Genomic DNA, 14145 nt, shown 5'->3' with positions numbered 1-14145 from the left:
CCAAAAAATTTTATATTATTTTATTTTATATTTTTAGATATAATAAAAAGTAATTCATATTATTTTAAAGTAAGTGCAGTTAAAGAAACTTTATAGTAAACACTTCTAATATAAAATGCTGATGACAATTAAATGAAACCGATAAAGTTTTATTTATTGCCATCTAAGGATAAACGACAATACTCATCTTGTAGTAACGTACTGTAAAAAGCATTAATCTTAAACATCATTCAGTGTCAATTATCAATGGCGTATGCTTGATTGTCGCATATATGTTCTAAACGATAATATAAGTTGTTTTCTCTGTATATGTCGTTCAATCGTTTAATGTTTCATATACATTTTGTGGAAAATTTACTACGCACTAATTTTCTAAATACCTGATTTTTGTTAATAATAATCAGACTCTTGATAATACACAATCATGAACACTGCAACATGATGAACATCTATTCATCGCAGTGTTTTTTAACCTGAAGTTCGTATAAAGTGCGATTAAAAGACAAACAATCAATTGAAAGGTTGTGACAATAAAAAAGTTAGGTAACACTAATTCCTTTAATATATTTATTTAATTTTCATATTTCTTTTATTATTTTTATGTTAAAATTTAATATAAATTAAAGAAATCTTTTAACAATAATGAGTAAATATATAAAGTAAAATAATTTTATTTTTACAGTTGAAATACATTTTATTTATCATATAAATAATACATTTATTACATTATGCTATATTTATTCTTACATTTTATACTAAAGAAAATATTAAAATATATTCTTACGTACCGTGGAATTACAAAATCATTAATAGTTGTTGTTAGAGACTAAAATCGTTTGATTTGTTTGAGGTTATAAAAACCCAAAAGATAATATTTAACCGATTTTCAGGATACAGGTTTCAATCCCAAGATATTATTCAATTTTATTTTCCATTAGTAATTTATATTAGTCAGCATGATTTAAAATCAAATTACTATTGAATTACAGTAGTTCTAGATTAGTTTAATAGGGGAGGTATACAGGGTGTTCAGTAAGTCTGGAAACGGGTTTCTATTGTTCTCATTGTTTGTAACAATGAGAACAATAGAAACCCGTTTCCAGACTTACTGAACACCCTGTATACCTCCCCTATTAAACTAATCTAGAACTACTGTAATTCAATAGTAATTTGATTTTAAATCATGCTGANTAACGACTCATAATGATTTGGATTTGGTATTTTTTAATTAATTCTTTTCAAACTGAAAAATATGATAAAGAAAATAAGATGAAATTGCATGATATAAGACTTTTTTTTATTGTCTTATAATAAAATTTTAAAAGCAATATATTTATTTATTAACTGAACCTCATCAGTTGAAACATGAAGTAGTTGAATTATGCGTTACATTAATAATAATTTTTGTAAGCCATATAATGGCACACAATATTATAATAATTGAAAGGTATTTATGCAAAGATGGTCAAGACAACAGTGGTAATTTTTCAGAAAACTAATAAAAAATCCAAAACTAAAAACTTTTTTGACATTTCATTATTTTACACAATTTATACAGTTGAATACTATTTCATACTTTGTATTATCTTCGCAGTTTTCTACCCAGTATTCTTCATTTTATTTTATTTTTATTTTCTATGTATTAATTACATTTTTTTTAGTTGAATTTAAAAGAAAAATAGTTATAAATAATTTTAATTACTGTAACGCCCTCTCTTGGCTCTTTGGTTAATTTCCAAACTGGTTTCCATTAGCTGTCGGCGCTATTGTTATCGATTATTTCAATTTTACAAAAATTACTAAAAGATTTTGTATATTAGCAAATATTTTCACATAGTATAACAATGGTTATGATCTCTTTCAAATTTATAGTATTCTACTTTTATTTCTGTTGTTCATCTTATCGACTATTTATTTTCACAATCATGTATTTCGTTTTTTGTTCATTTACCTTTAGACCTATTCTGCTGTATCTATGCATTTTTAGAGTTGGTTTTTTACTACATTATTCGAATAAGCAATTGTACATTTGTGGTTCATAACTTTTGTTATAAATGTTTGTCAAAATCAATGTGTCTCTATAAGTTGCCTAATGTAAATGGATCTATTGTTGATTTTTATAATCTAAAACCATATGGATAATCACTAAAAATTTCTTTAGCGAATTGTTGTATTTTATTTGGAAAAACATTATATAGAATTTTGTATGTTATGTTTATTACTCTATAAATATGGCAGTTCATCGAACATATACAATATTATACTAAGTTTTAAGTATAAAACCGTGTTATTTATAATACTAGTTTGTATCATAAAGTCATTTTATTAATTCACATTAGTATGAACTACTAAAACATAATATAACTATTTATAAATATAAAATAAAATTTTTCTAGCTATTTTTAATGATTTAAGTAATATAAAATAGTCCTAATGTAGTTCTTTTTAATTTAAAAGATCTACTATTTAAAAATATACAAATTTTAAAGCTTTATTATAAATTTATAGTAAAGTATTCATTAATCAACATCTTCGAAGGTAAAATAGCTGGGAAGTAACCAAGAGGACGCACAAGGAAACAATATTTTGAAAATATCCTGAAACTCATGAACTGTGCGTCTTTTGTTTCGCTGAAGAATTTGGTATCAAACAGAGAGGAGTGTCTTCAATGACAAAGCATTGCCTTTAATAGATGATGATGATGATGATGATGATGATGATGATGACTATAAATTTATTATTTTGTTTACACTAATATTTTAAGTTAAATTTTAAACAATCGAAGTTTCTATTTCTTGTTAAAAATAAAAAGTTTTATTTTAAATATTAGTAGACTAACTAGAAAACCAAATTTTTTTGACATTTTTACTAGTCGTTTGTTAATATTTGAATTACAATTACTTATGAAAAGACCCAAGTATGTACTCAGTTAAACTAACACAGTTTATATTACTTAAGAAAAACTATGACAAAGTCACCTTCATAAAACAATTTAAACTTGCTGCAATTATGCTTAAACAATTTTATTTCTAATTAACTTAACAATTTATTATATTTATATTCTAAAAATATAATAAAATTGTTATTTAGTAAACTAAAATTCGACATTTAAGAACATAGTAAAATAGATCAGTGCTTTGTAATTATCATACTTGGGTAGACTAATTTTTTAAATCATTACATCAAACCTAACATTTTTTTTATATCATATTTTCATGTCTACAATCGTTTAAGTTTCAATGATTGAGTAGATAAAAATGCTTTGGTTATTTTACTTTCTAGCAATCACATTTTTTATATGTTAAAAACCCTAAGTCTATACTTTAGTTTTAACTAAAATGAAGAGACAATGTAATTTAACCTTTTTATTTCACTTCGTACTCGGTTTGTAAGAACTTTTTTGTTCAGTTTTTTACTTAGTACTCTGTTACTAAATGTATTTACTACTCGGTACATCTCTAACTATTACCATTAGTATTTTATATTATAACAGTAAATTACATGTCATGAATGATAGAATATATGGAGAATAAAAGAGTATTTGAAAAAACATGATAAGCGTATACAATTTTTTTTTTTTTTGCTTTAAAATGCAAAGTACTTCCTAATCATGTCGCTTTGTTGTAATCATTATTGTCCACGTATGAAACACTAGTTTATCAAGACTTTTTTCAATACAGAATTTCTTATTTTGATTGAACATTTACAAAGGCCTTTCATTTTTTAAGTAAAACAATAAAAAACATTTCATTTAAAATAATGACTACTCGTATAAATTTTTCAAGGGTTTTTTTTATTTGGACTATTGAATTACTATCAGTAATTAGTAATTGGTCATAAGGATGATAAGTTAACAACTTTTTGTAATTGATTATTGGTTTCAAAAATACCTAACAATCATATATTAAGCATAAATTTGTTTAGTTTAATAATCCCAAAAATATAATCAACAATATTGTCAATACTATTGTGATTACTGTTTTATTTTATATTTAAAGTTAGTTATATATCGTGGACCCATTCTTTCTCAATTAAAGTAGGTTGTTTTTAATTAATTTTGCTCAAAACTTTTCCCATTAATTTGTGTAGATTCTAATTTCCTAAAATTTCATACAAACACTTCTTCTTTTAAACGCTTTCACACTTTTTATATTACTTTATATTGTTATATTATACACGACCTCATAAAGTAGAGAAAAGTTAAGGAAAACGTTATTACATTCAAGACTATATAAATTAGAATAATAAATATCTATTAGCGCATTTTTATATTAAAAATTCTAATTATTAAAATAATGAAAACGGATTTTCCTTAAAATTGTATTGAAACATGGACATAAATTATCTTTGCTTAAAAAAAATTAAATAGTTAACCTTTGCAAAGGCTCAGAACATAAAAAACACTCAAAATAAAAAAGCATAATATACCATGATATTTTTCAAAATTAAAAATGTTTTTTATATTGCTCGGCAATTAAAAAAATAGTATACATTTTTTTATGGGACATTAAAATAATACTTGCACCAAGTGCTAAATTACCTAAAGATTTTACTGAATTGAGCCCTTATAATGCATATTTTTGGATGTATTAATATATTAAATCTAAAGATCATTAAATTATAAATATCAAATTTATATTTAATAAATTACTATTTTAAGCCTATACTACTTTAACGTAAAACTTCTATGCTGCAACATTATTAAAATAACTTGTTTGTTTTTTAATTTATTGCTGAATTTAGTAAATCTTACTATAATTTTTATATTTCTGTTTTATTAATTTACAAAAATTATCAATGTCACAAATTTATTTAATAATTTTACCTATTAAATTAATCAAAATATAATTTCATACAGAAATTATTTATGATTTTCAGTAAGATTAAAATTAATTTTAAAATTTAAATAAAAAGGAGATTTTCTAGTCAATATAATAAAGTGACAGCTACGTGTATTACATGTTCAAGGTATAAAACAGTTAACTTTTAAAAAATATTTATGAAGTGATTACATAAGCAACTACTTTTTACTCATCAATTTCAATGTCAAATGACTCTAATCCTACTTTCGAAGTTTGACAAAAAACAAATTAGAAAATAATTTTTCAACATGCTGTTAAATAAATGATTATTCATGATTGAAATAAAATAAAGCAAAAACATATTTTAATATTCTGTCAAGTGTTTCATTTTGAAACAGTTATTTTAAAAAACTAAGTTTAATTATTAATATGGCTTATTTGGTTCATAAAATTTATTTACATTATATTTTATAGTACCAGTTAATAAATTCATTGTTTAAACAGATGATATAAAAATTGAAAAATACTTAAGAAAACATATTTAAAATTTCGAATTCTACAGATAGAGTTCAAAAATCAATAAACTCCTAAATATATTAATAATAATTATTAATAAAATAATTTTATGTTATCACTTTGTATGCGTATAAAATGTTAAGATCCATCTGAACTTGAAACCATGTTGATCTTTCTTTTTTTTAATGTGTTAATTTATTTGAATTACTATGACACATAGCCATGATTATAATAATAAATCATATCAAAAAATAATAAAAAAAACTATGGTTTATATTGAATCTGTATTATTTAAATTANTTATAATAATAAATCATATCAAAAAATAATAAAAAAAACTATGGTTTATATTGAATCTGTATTATTTAAATTAAATAATGTCTAAAAATAAAAACCATTGTGTATACAAACTATTTTATTTTTATAATGAGTAAATTTTATAATGGTGTCTTTATAAGATAAATTATATAGAGTGTTCAATAAGTAACGAAACGGGTTTCTATTGTTTTCATTATTCATAACAATTTACCTGTTTCCTTACTTTCTAAGCATCCTGTATATGAGATGAAATTCGCAAAAATATACGTGCAATATATTAAATACGTCAAATTACACTCAGTTCACACAAATTAAATTACCACGTTCAGTGTAAAAAATGAACACATAGCACACTAAACTTAATAATATTGTAATTTTAAATTTGAATTAAAATAGTTTGAAAATTGTCGCATGTCATATTTTCTCAAATTAAACACTTTATGTGCATTGTACATACTTTTTGTGTTTTCATAATTTAAATATATTTATCGATCTCTCTGTGTATAAAATTTAAAGCGGAAGTTAATTTCACTAAAATAATGTTACTTTTATTCAAAACGTTCATTTTCACAGTTGTTTCAGTTTGTGTGACTCTGAATTATAATAAATTTGTCCAGGCTATAATTTCTGAAAATATTGAATTGGACGATGAAGATTTAGTAGTAACTTACATGATGTTGCAAAGCTTTGATACTGGATATAACAAACCCATTGTCACATATGATGCACTACGTGGAATACGCAATGAAAATATGAGGGTAGTTATAAAAAAATATTTTGAGAGTGATATAATTTGTTTTTACATGTTCATAGCAACTCACCATCAATGTTTGATAAAAAACATTTTATCAACAAATATTTACGAAGAAAATTTTAAATATTTTTCTTTCGTTAATCAAGCCAAGATCATGTTATTATCAACATATTTTTTCACTGATGGTTCCTTTGAAAATATGGAACCGGTTTGGTTGATATACACTTATGAATTATTTTTGAAAATGGTAACAAATCGAACACTTTCATTTAATCCAGATATTATAAAATCTTTTCATGATAGAATAATTGCAACTAGTGCAAATTTTATAAATAACTCATTAAAATGTAACCCTCTAAGTACTTATAATGGGCAAAATAAAACATCTAAGTACTTCAAACAATTGAAATCAATTTTATCGTTAAAATGTACAGTAGATTTGATGAATTCAAACAAATTCTTAATTGATTCTGTTACTGATTGTAACAGTACTTTCATACAGATTGATACTCTTTATGCAGAAAGAGTTTCATATCATACCTTTAGCCTAAAAATACTGGAAGAACAACCTGATATCATAAAGACACTTTTATTTCATTTTTTTGAAACGACATCTAAATCAGATATAGAAACAATTAAAGTGCATCTTAAAAATATAGAACAACAAAATCAACCAGACCTATGGGTCAAGGCACTTGGAAAATTTTGGCAAAATTTTATTGATTTATTGAAGTATACTATGGTGCGATTTATTTGTAGGTATATAATCAATATGAATCGAAATTTTATGGATAGAGAAATTGTTCGTTGGGTTGGTGATGCTTCTAACTTTTTATTGTTAGATCCAACATCAACGTATGGTATTATTAGAAAATATAATCAATTGATGTTAAAGAGACTAAAAGAGTTTAAAAAAATTCTATATTTAGATAATGATGCAGTTTTTAATAATATTATCGACAAAATATTACAATCAAACAAAGAATTGTTTACATGTAATAAAAGAAAAGATTTTTACAATACATTAGTAACTGGATTACAAGCTGTTCCGCCGTTATTCGACAAAATAAAAATAGACACCGATTTTGAAAACCTTGAAAAAGAATATGTACAAATGAGAAACTTGTCTACATTAGTTAAAAAAGATAGCATGATATTAAATGTTGAGAACTCAATTACTGATCCCTTAATTAGAAAATGTATAGTTTTTATGGAAACTTATAATACTTTTGTCAATAGGATACTGGCTAAAGTTGATATGAAGATTATCAGATCATTTATATATTTTACTGAAAATTTAGATTCTAATGATAAAACACTTTATTTACATAACAATTGAATAAGGATAATAATGTATTAAGCTTTAAAATTAACTTGAAATTTATACCATATAAAAATAAAATTGAACTGAGTTTTACTATACATATATTATAGTTTGTATTTACTTGGTACACAATTACTATTACAATTTTAACAATTATAACGTTACAATTAAATGTTTTAATCGCAAAAATATATATCTTTTATTATGCATATGTGAATTTAAAAAAAAACATACTTATTATCAAATTATATTGCTTAAAAATAAATTCATAATAAACTAATTATTTAATAATTAAAAAATTATTGGTCAAATACATTTCTTTCTTTTAATTCTGGTGTCAACATTTTTTATAAATTATATTAAAAGATCGTAATATTCACAAGTAAAAAATATATTTTTGGTTATAGAGCTAATTTAATGTAATATTTTTCCAAAAAATAAATTTGTTAAAATGCTAAATATTTTTAACAAGCGTAATTTATCCTAATGTTTCAATTATTTATTTTATTTTGTTTGATCGAGCTAATCAATTAAATGCAATTCTATCAATATAATATAAAGTTTATATATAATATAATAATAATATAATCAAAGATTTTAATTATGAATCATTTAAGTTTTTTTCTACTCTTCATTCTAAGTATACTATAGACCAAAACAAATACTTTATTTGTTATCTTCCTGAAATATGTTAAATAACACCTGTTCGCACCCCTTATAAATTAAAAGACATCGTGTAATATTGTAAATACACCTTTCATCTCCTTCGTCTCAGGTCATTGAAAGGTGGTTGCCACCTTATCAAAATATGTGGTATGATAACGACACGACCTTGTATACACAATAATAAAATAAACAAGAAGTACAAAAAGTTTTGTTTGTCATAGTAAAAAAAAAATCACGTGTGAAGTTTTTATCAAATTCTTACGATTAAATTTTTACAAGTTGTTATTTTTACAATTTGATATATTAGTTTAACAAAAATGATTTAGTGTTGTTCAATCAGTATTTTGTAAAAGTAACAATCCTAGTTATGTTAATTGTTTATTTAATAGTTTTTTTAGCCATACAGATGGTAAAGTATTCGTGTTCATTATTTTACGATTGAACATTTATTTATAATACTTAAAACTTTTTTTTATTCATTCATTTATAAATTATTCAGTTTTCTTTGACGATAGTATATTTCAAAGATAATTGAAATATGATTTGTATATGTTACATAACAAAATACAATTTATTCTAGACAATTAAAAAAAATCATTAATAGAACAATTAAGGCTGAAAAAGTTTTTAAATTATTTGTTTTTCATTCATATACAAATGTTTTAAAAAGATAGAAAATATATCTCTGAACTCGATTAATACACAAAAACATATCAATATTATGGAGGCCATCATATGTTAGGGGTCCATTTAATATTTGGGGATCTTAGTCGAAACCAAGGATCGGAAGTCGTTGGATAAAATAAGTTAAATTATTGACAATATAAATAACGTAAAAATGATTGTATCATAAACTATGTCTTTAACGGTCACTCAAACACTACTACCCTTTTTTAGTTCGACGACAGTAGTTCCGGGCTACAGACGAGTAGAATTGTCATCAGTATTTCCCTTCATGCAAATTAATATGCATTACGAATTAAGTAAATGAAAATACAACGCGTAATATTCTTACAATAAATAAATGTGTTTAAATCTGAAGCAATCTCATGTAATCTATCACAGTTGTAGAATTTCAAAACTCATCCTACCGTCAATATTCTTGTAGTAATTATTAATTATATATTTATTTGTTGTTTGCCAATACCTAGTGAGTTTAATTTATTTAATCACATTTAATTACTAATACGCCTCGATTTTTATCCTCTAGTGTCTACATTATTTTCCACGGTCAGGACGCAAATAACACCTATAATGTATACTAGATTTATAAGTAAGCAATAATCCTATTAAAAGTAGTTAAGATTTCTAAAATGTACATATATACTTTGTATACATGCCACTTATAGTGTACAATTAAGACTAAATTAATGTAAATAAAATAATAAATTGCTAATAGTAGATCAATCTAATTAAACTTGATTCGGTTGCTTACGAGCTTTTAAGTACTAAATTTGGTCTTATTATACTACCGTTTATATCATTTGATCTTATTGGAATTATGATAAAATAATATTTAGAAACTTTAACCGGTAGTTGATATTAAATGAAAAACACATAGAGCTGTTTTCCTAAAAATTTAATAAATCTAATATCATTTTACGACTATATAACGTCGAAAAATATTTATAATTATTTTGAACACACAAATTGTATGACAAACAATAATAATAATCAAGCAATCAAAAACGAATTCTTATTATATTAAATTATACCACTTCATTTGCCCAGTCTGTAATGGCTTCGCAACAGTCATAATTTAATTGTTCATATTATGCTACTAATTATATTATTACGGTATTTTAAGGCCTTTGAAAATAACCCAGCGATATGTACGATCAAGATGTTTGCCGAAGTGGTACTCGCGGCATTCATCTTAATATTAGCAAAACAAACTTAGGTCACTTATCGTCCCCCAACATAAAAGTTTTCGATGCAAATTTGAATTTTATTCATAAAAGAGCCATTTTGTTCTTCTACAATCAACACAAACAAAGTTTCGATCTATGAAATCACCTGAGAGAAAAGTTTATGGTTACCTCACACACATTGCATCTTTCTTACTATTAGATATTGCTCCTCACACCGAAAACTTAAATATTTTCACCGATAGATATACGTTCAAATAATACATTTAAATCATCCTCAGTGCTAAATCAGTGCAAATTTATGTTGAAATGACATTATTATTATATTGTCTTATTGTAAAATTCTTAAACTAAATTATTTCAAATAACTTCTACGACAGAATTAACTTCTATTATACCTTCATTTTAACTCATTAAATCGCATTAAATATTCGTAATGACTTTTTGTCTGTTTTATGTCAATGAAGCATAAACTATGCTTTAAGGGTTCAAAACAATAAAAATCTTAATATCAGAGTCATTCTTCAAATGTTATGCAAAAATAGATATCATATATGCGAATCTGGAATTCTATAGCTACTGTTTCATATTTAAAAGTCGAAAATATCAAATTTCCGGTAAACGCGTTTGCTGGGCGGCATTTATAAAAATTTAAATAGAACAAAATGAAAATATAATATAAAAAACCACAGCGCAATTGGGTTTAGTGGGGATTCGGCCCCATTGACTTTTATGACTCATCCCTAGCGTACATTATAGTGTACGTAGTAAACGTAAATGTTAAGATCAGCATAAAATATCGTAGGACACAGAATACGTTTACAATATGCATGAATCCCACCTGAGAATAATCAACCACAAAATAGTGATACATAAAGCTGATTAGGAAATGTATACCTTCACATACACCGCGCACATTGGTTTATTTATGTATTATCTACTTTCATTTATTGGACATAGAAAAATATTTAGTTCGACGGAAATTAAAACATGCAATTTCTCTACGGATACTTGGCTAAGAAAGTTCTATTCGTTATAACTATGTAACCATATCGTTACATAGTTATTAACGAAATCAAGTTATAATTAAGACAAATTTTAACGATATATGTCAATAGCATTTTTATAATTTTGACTGACCAAATGACATATTTTTTCCGAATTACTTATTTAATATTTCTCAAATAGACGGACCAAATAAGAATTCTGCACCAACAAACTATTTGTGTTCTGTTTTTGACTACTAAGAATCTCAATTTAATAATTAAGTTTAGACACACAAAGAACGAAAAACATTTGTAGATCAAATGTAATAGAATATAACAGGATAAATTGTGTATGAAAATTTGATAGTTAAAAATTATTATTTTGTTTTTATATATTAACATTAATTATAATAATGTACAGCGAGGTGCATTACATTTTTTTGAAATATTTCACTATTTTACAATGGCATATTGTAAACCCAACCCAACCCATTGAGAATGTTATGTTGATATGAAAATCTTTACATACATACTCTACACAGTGATTTATTAAGTAATTTACCCCAAGTTTTCGTTTGACATAATGATTTTTTCATAAAAACTGTAATTTATTTGTTTTCACGACCATGATGGATAAAATTTTTTATCAAAAATATAAGTGTTTTTGGGAATTTTATAAAGTAATATTCAAAGCTCTTCTTCTTCCTCCCCTTAATCCCAACTACTTGGGTCGGCCACCCTTATCCTAAACTTCCACTTGACACGATCTCCCACATCCTCTATGCTCACATCAGCTGAAAGTAACATTCTAAGCTAAATCTTATAATTATTTTTATATAAATTTTTATAAAAAATTTAGGAAAATAATTAATTTTCCAATATTAAACTTCGAATTAAAATAATTTTCAGCTATAAGCAAAAAGTTTGACAAATTTAATTGTACTCTAAAGATATACGAATGATTTGCGAAACAAATATTTAGTTAATATAATATAAAATTATTTTCTACGAAATCGGTAATGTTGATATATAATTTTTACTTCTTAAATACTAAATACTAAATATTAAAAAGATCTAATTGACAAACGCGTGAAATATCAAAGCAATTTGACTATTTATAAATTTATAACACTTTTATTCTTAGAAATAAAAACAACTAAATATAATGCAAAACAAACTAAGTCTAGTTGTGCAACTTATTACCATAGTTGCGCTAGTATGCACCGCTATAGAATGACAGGACAATAAAAATAATAGTCTTTGAAAAATCGAATGATATTGACAAAAGCACAGTTTCTTTAGAGCAGTAAAACCAAAGTCATGTTTAGAGAAACTTGTTAAAATTGTGCATGATAAATAATGTTTTATACAACATTAATCTGATTTTTTTTTATCAAATTGAACATAAAACATTTTCAAAGATGGATGATGAACGTAAAATATCATTGAAAACCGAAGAAATCGAAGGACTTGATGAGGTACTTATTTTCGATAAAATATTTTCTAAAATGTAGTAAATATTTAATAGAATAAAATATTATTTTTATGTTTTGTATAGGTTAAAATAATAAAAAAATTGTGTATTTTAGTTAAAAAGGTTTTGTTCATAAGATACATTAACAATGTCACAGACTATAAACAAACTTAAAACTTTTTTATGATTTTGATAAAAAAATCTTTGTTCTCAAAACAAAAAAAGAAATCTTCAATTTAAATTTTTACTTCTTACTGCTTTTCAAGATAATATGTCTTAAAAATTGCGTGACAGAAAAAAACATTTTTCTTATACGTCAATAAAAGTAAAAATTGTATCTATTCAGTTAGACCAAGTCTTTGAGTCAACGTCATCAAAACACAATCAAACTCAACAGCTACGAGTATGGGAAGGACACAAATTATGCGTGGATCCGAAAAATGCAGAATCTTATGAAAAAGAAAAATTTCAAGTCATCTTTACAGTAAACAATTTTATAACGAAATTGTACATTGATAGTCAGCACTTAAAAACCAACGGTTAGTTGATTAATTCAAATTTAATATGATTTCAAACAATCAATTTTTAAATTTTTATAATTGAGTTTTTGTTTATTTAGAAAATTTATCAAACAATCGGTTCCAAGAAATTGAAGAACGCCTCTTGGACCAGTTATTAGTTGGTCACGATTTACTAACAAGACTAAGGAACTTACTCACTATGGAAAAAACTGATGCAGTAATGGATCATTCGTTGAACAGAACTCGATTTTTTAAAATGGACGATGACACTAGTAATACAGTTTGTTAAACCTTTTGTTAATTAACTAACGCAATTAGTATGTGCATATGTGATATAGTTATTTTGTATAGGATTTCAAGAAGAAAGGAAAGACCTAGAGCGAAAAAGAGCAATGGAGGAAAAAAAGGTTAAAGTTAAATGGTTGAATGACATCATTGAGTCCATGACGGCGAGGTACAATAATGTGGTAGATTTAATGAATGCTTCTATTGATTACAAGTTTTTGGACGGTAAATCAAAAGATTTTACAGTTTTATACTGTCTCTACAAAAATGTTTTATTTTATTTAATATGCTTTCATGGCTCTTTTTAGAGTTTAAAGTAAAAACAGTGAAGTTGGGATTGAAGAAAAGCGCCTATAGAAAAACAAAAGATGTTAAGGTAAGAGCATAATAATAAGTCATTTGGAAAAGTTTTTAGACTTTGGCTAACTAAAAAAATTATCAAAAGAAAGAAATAACATCTACGTGTCACTAAAATAATAAAAGTGTAAAATAAACTAAATTTTCTTTTTAATACTAACACTGAGTGTATTATGAAACTTAATTCTATGATTAAAACATCTCAAATATAAAAGCTTTACCATTTTAATAGAACAATTTACTAAAATTTACACTATATAAGTTTTTATTAAAA

At 24.5% G+C, this 14145-nt stretch overlaps 1 protein-coding gene across 4 annotated transcripts in view; it reads left to right on the top strand.

Annotated features, from left to right (window-relative positions):
* Window positions 1-14145, top strand: part of LOC126900216 (uncharacterized) — a 55941-nt gene that overhangs the window by 36221 nt on the left and 5575 nt on the right. For 2 of the 4 annotated variants that reach the window (XM_050675746.1, XM_050675747.1), the window contains 5 exons: window positions 12656-12712; window positions 13055-13247; window positions 13328-13501; window positions 13581-13739; window positions 13823-13890. In XM_050675746.1, the coding sequence (XP_050531703.1) occupies window positions 12656-12712; window positions 13055-13247; window positions 13328-13501; window positions 13581-13739; window positions 13823-13890 (651 nt within the window). Of the gene's footprint in view, window positions 1-12516; window positions 12713-13054; window positions 13248-13327; window positions 13502-13580; window positions 13740-13822; window positions 13891-14145 lie in introns of those variants that run through there. The other 2 variants (XR_007702820.1, XM_050675745.1) reach the window with 1 other exon arrangement.

The sequence above is a fragment of the Daktulosphaira vitifoliae genome, unplaced genomic scaffold (genome assembly GCF_025091365.1).
Source record: "Daktulosphaira vitifoliae isolate Bord-2020 unplaced genomic scaffold, ASM2509136v1 Scaffold_3, whole genome shotgun sequence".
Taxonomy (NCBI): Eukaryota; Metazoa; Arthropoda; class Insecta; order Hemiptera; family Phylloxeridae; genus Daktulosphaira; species Daktulosphaira vitifoliae.
This window is presented reverse-complemented; position numbering and strand designations above follow the sequence as displayed.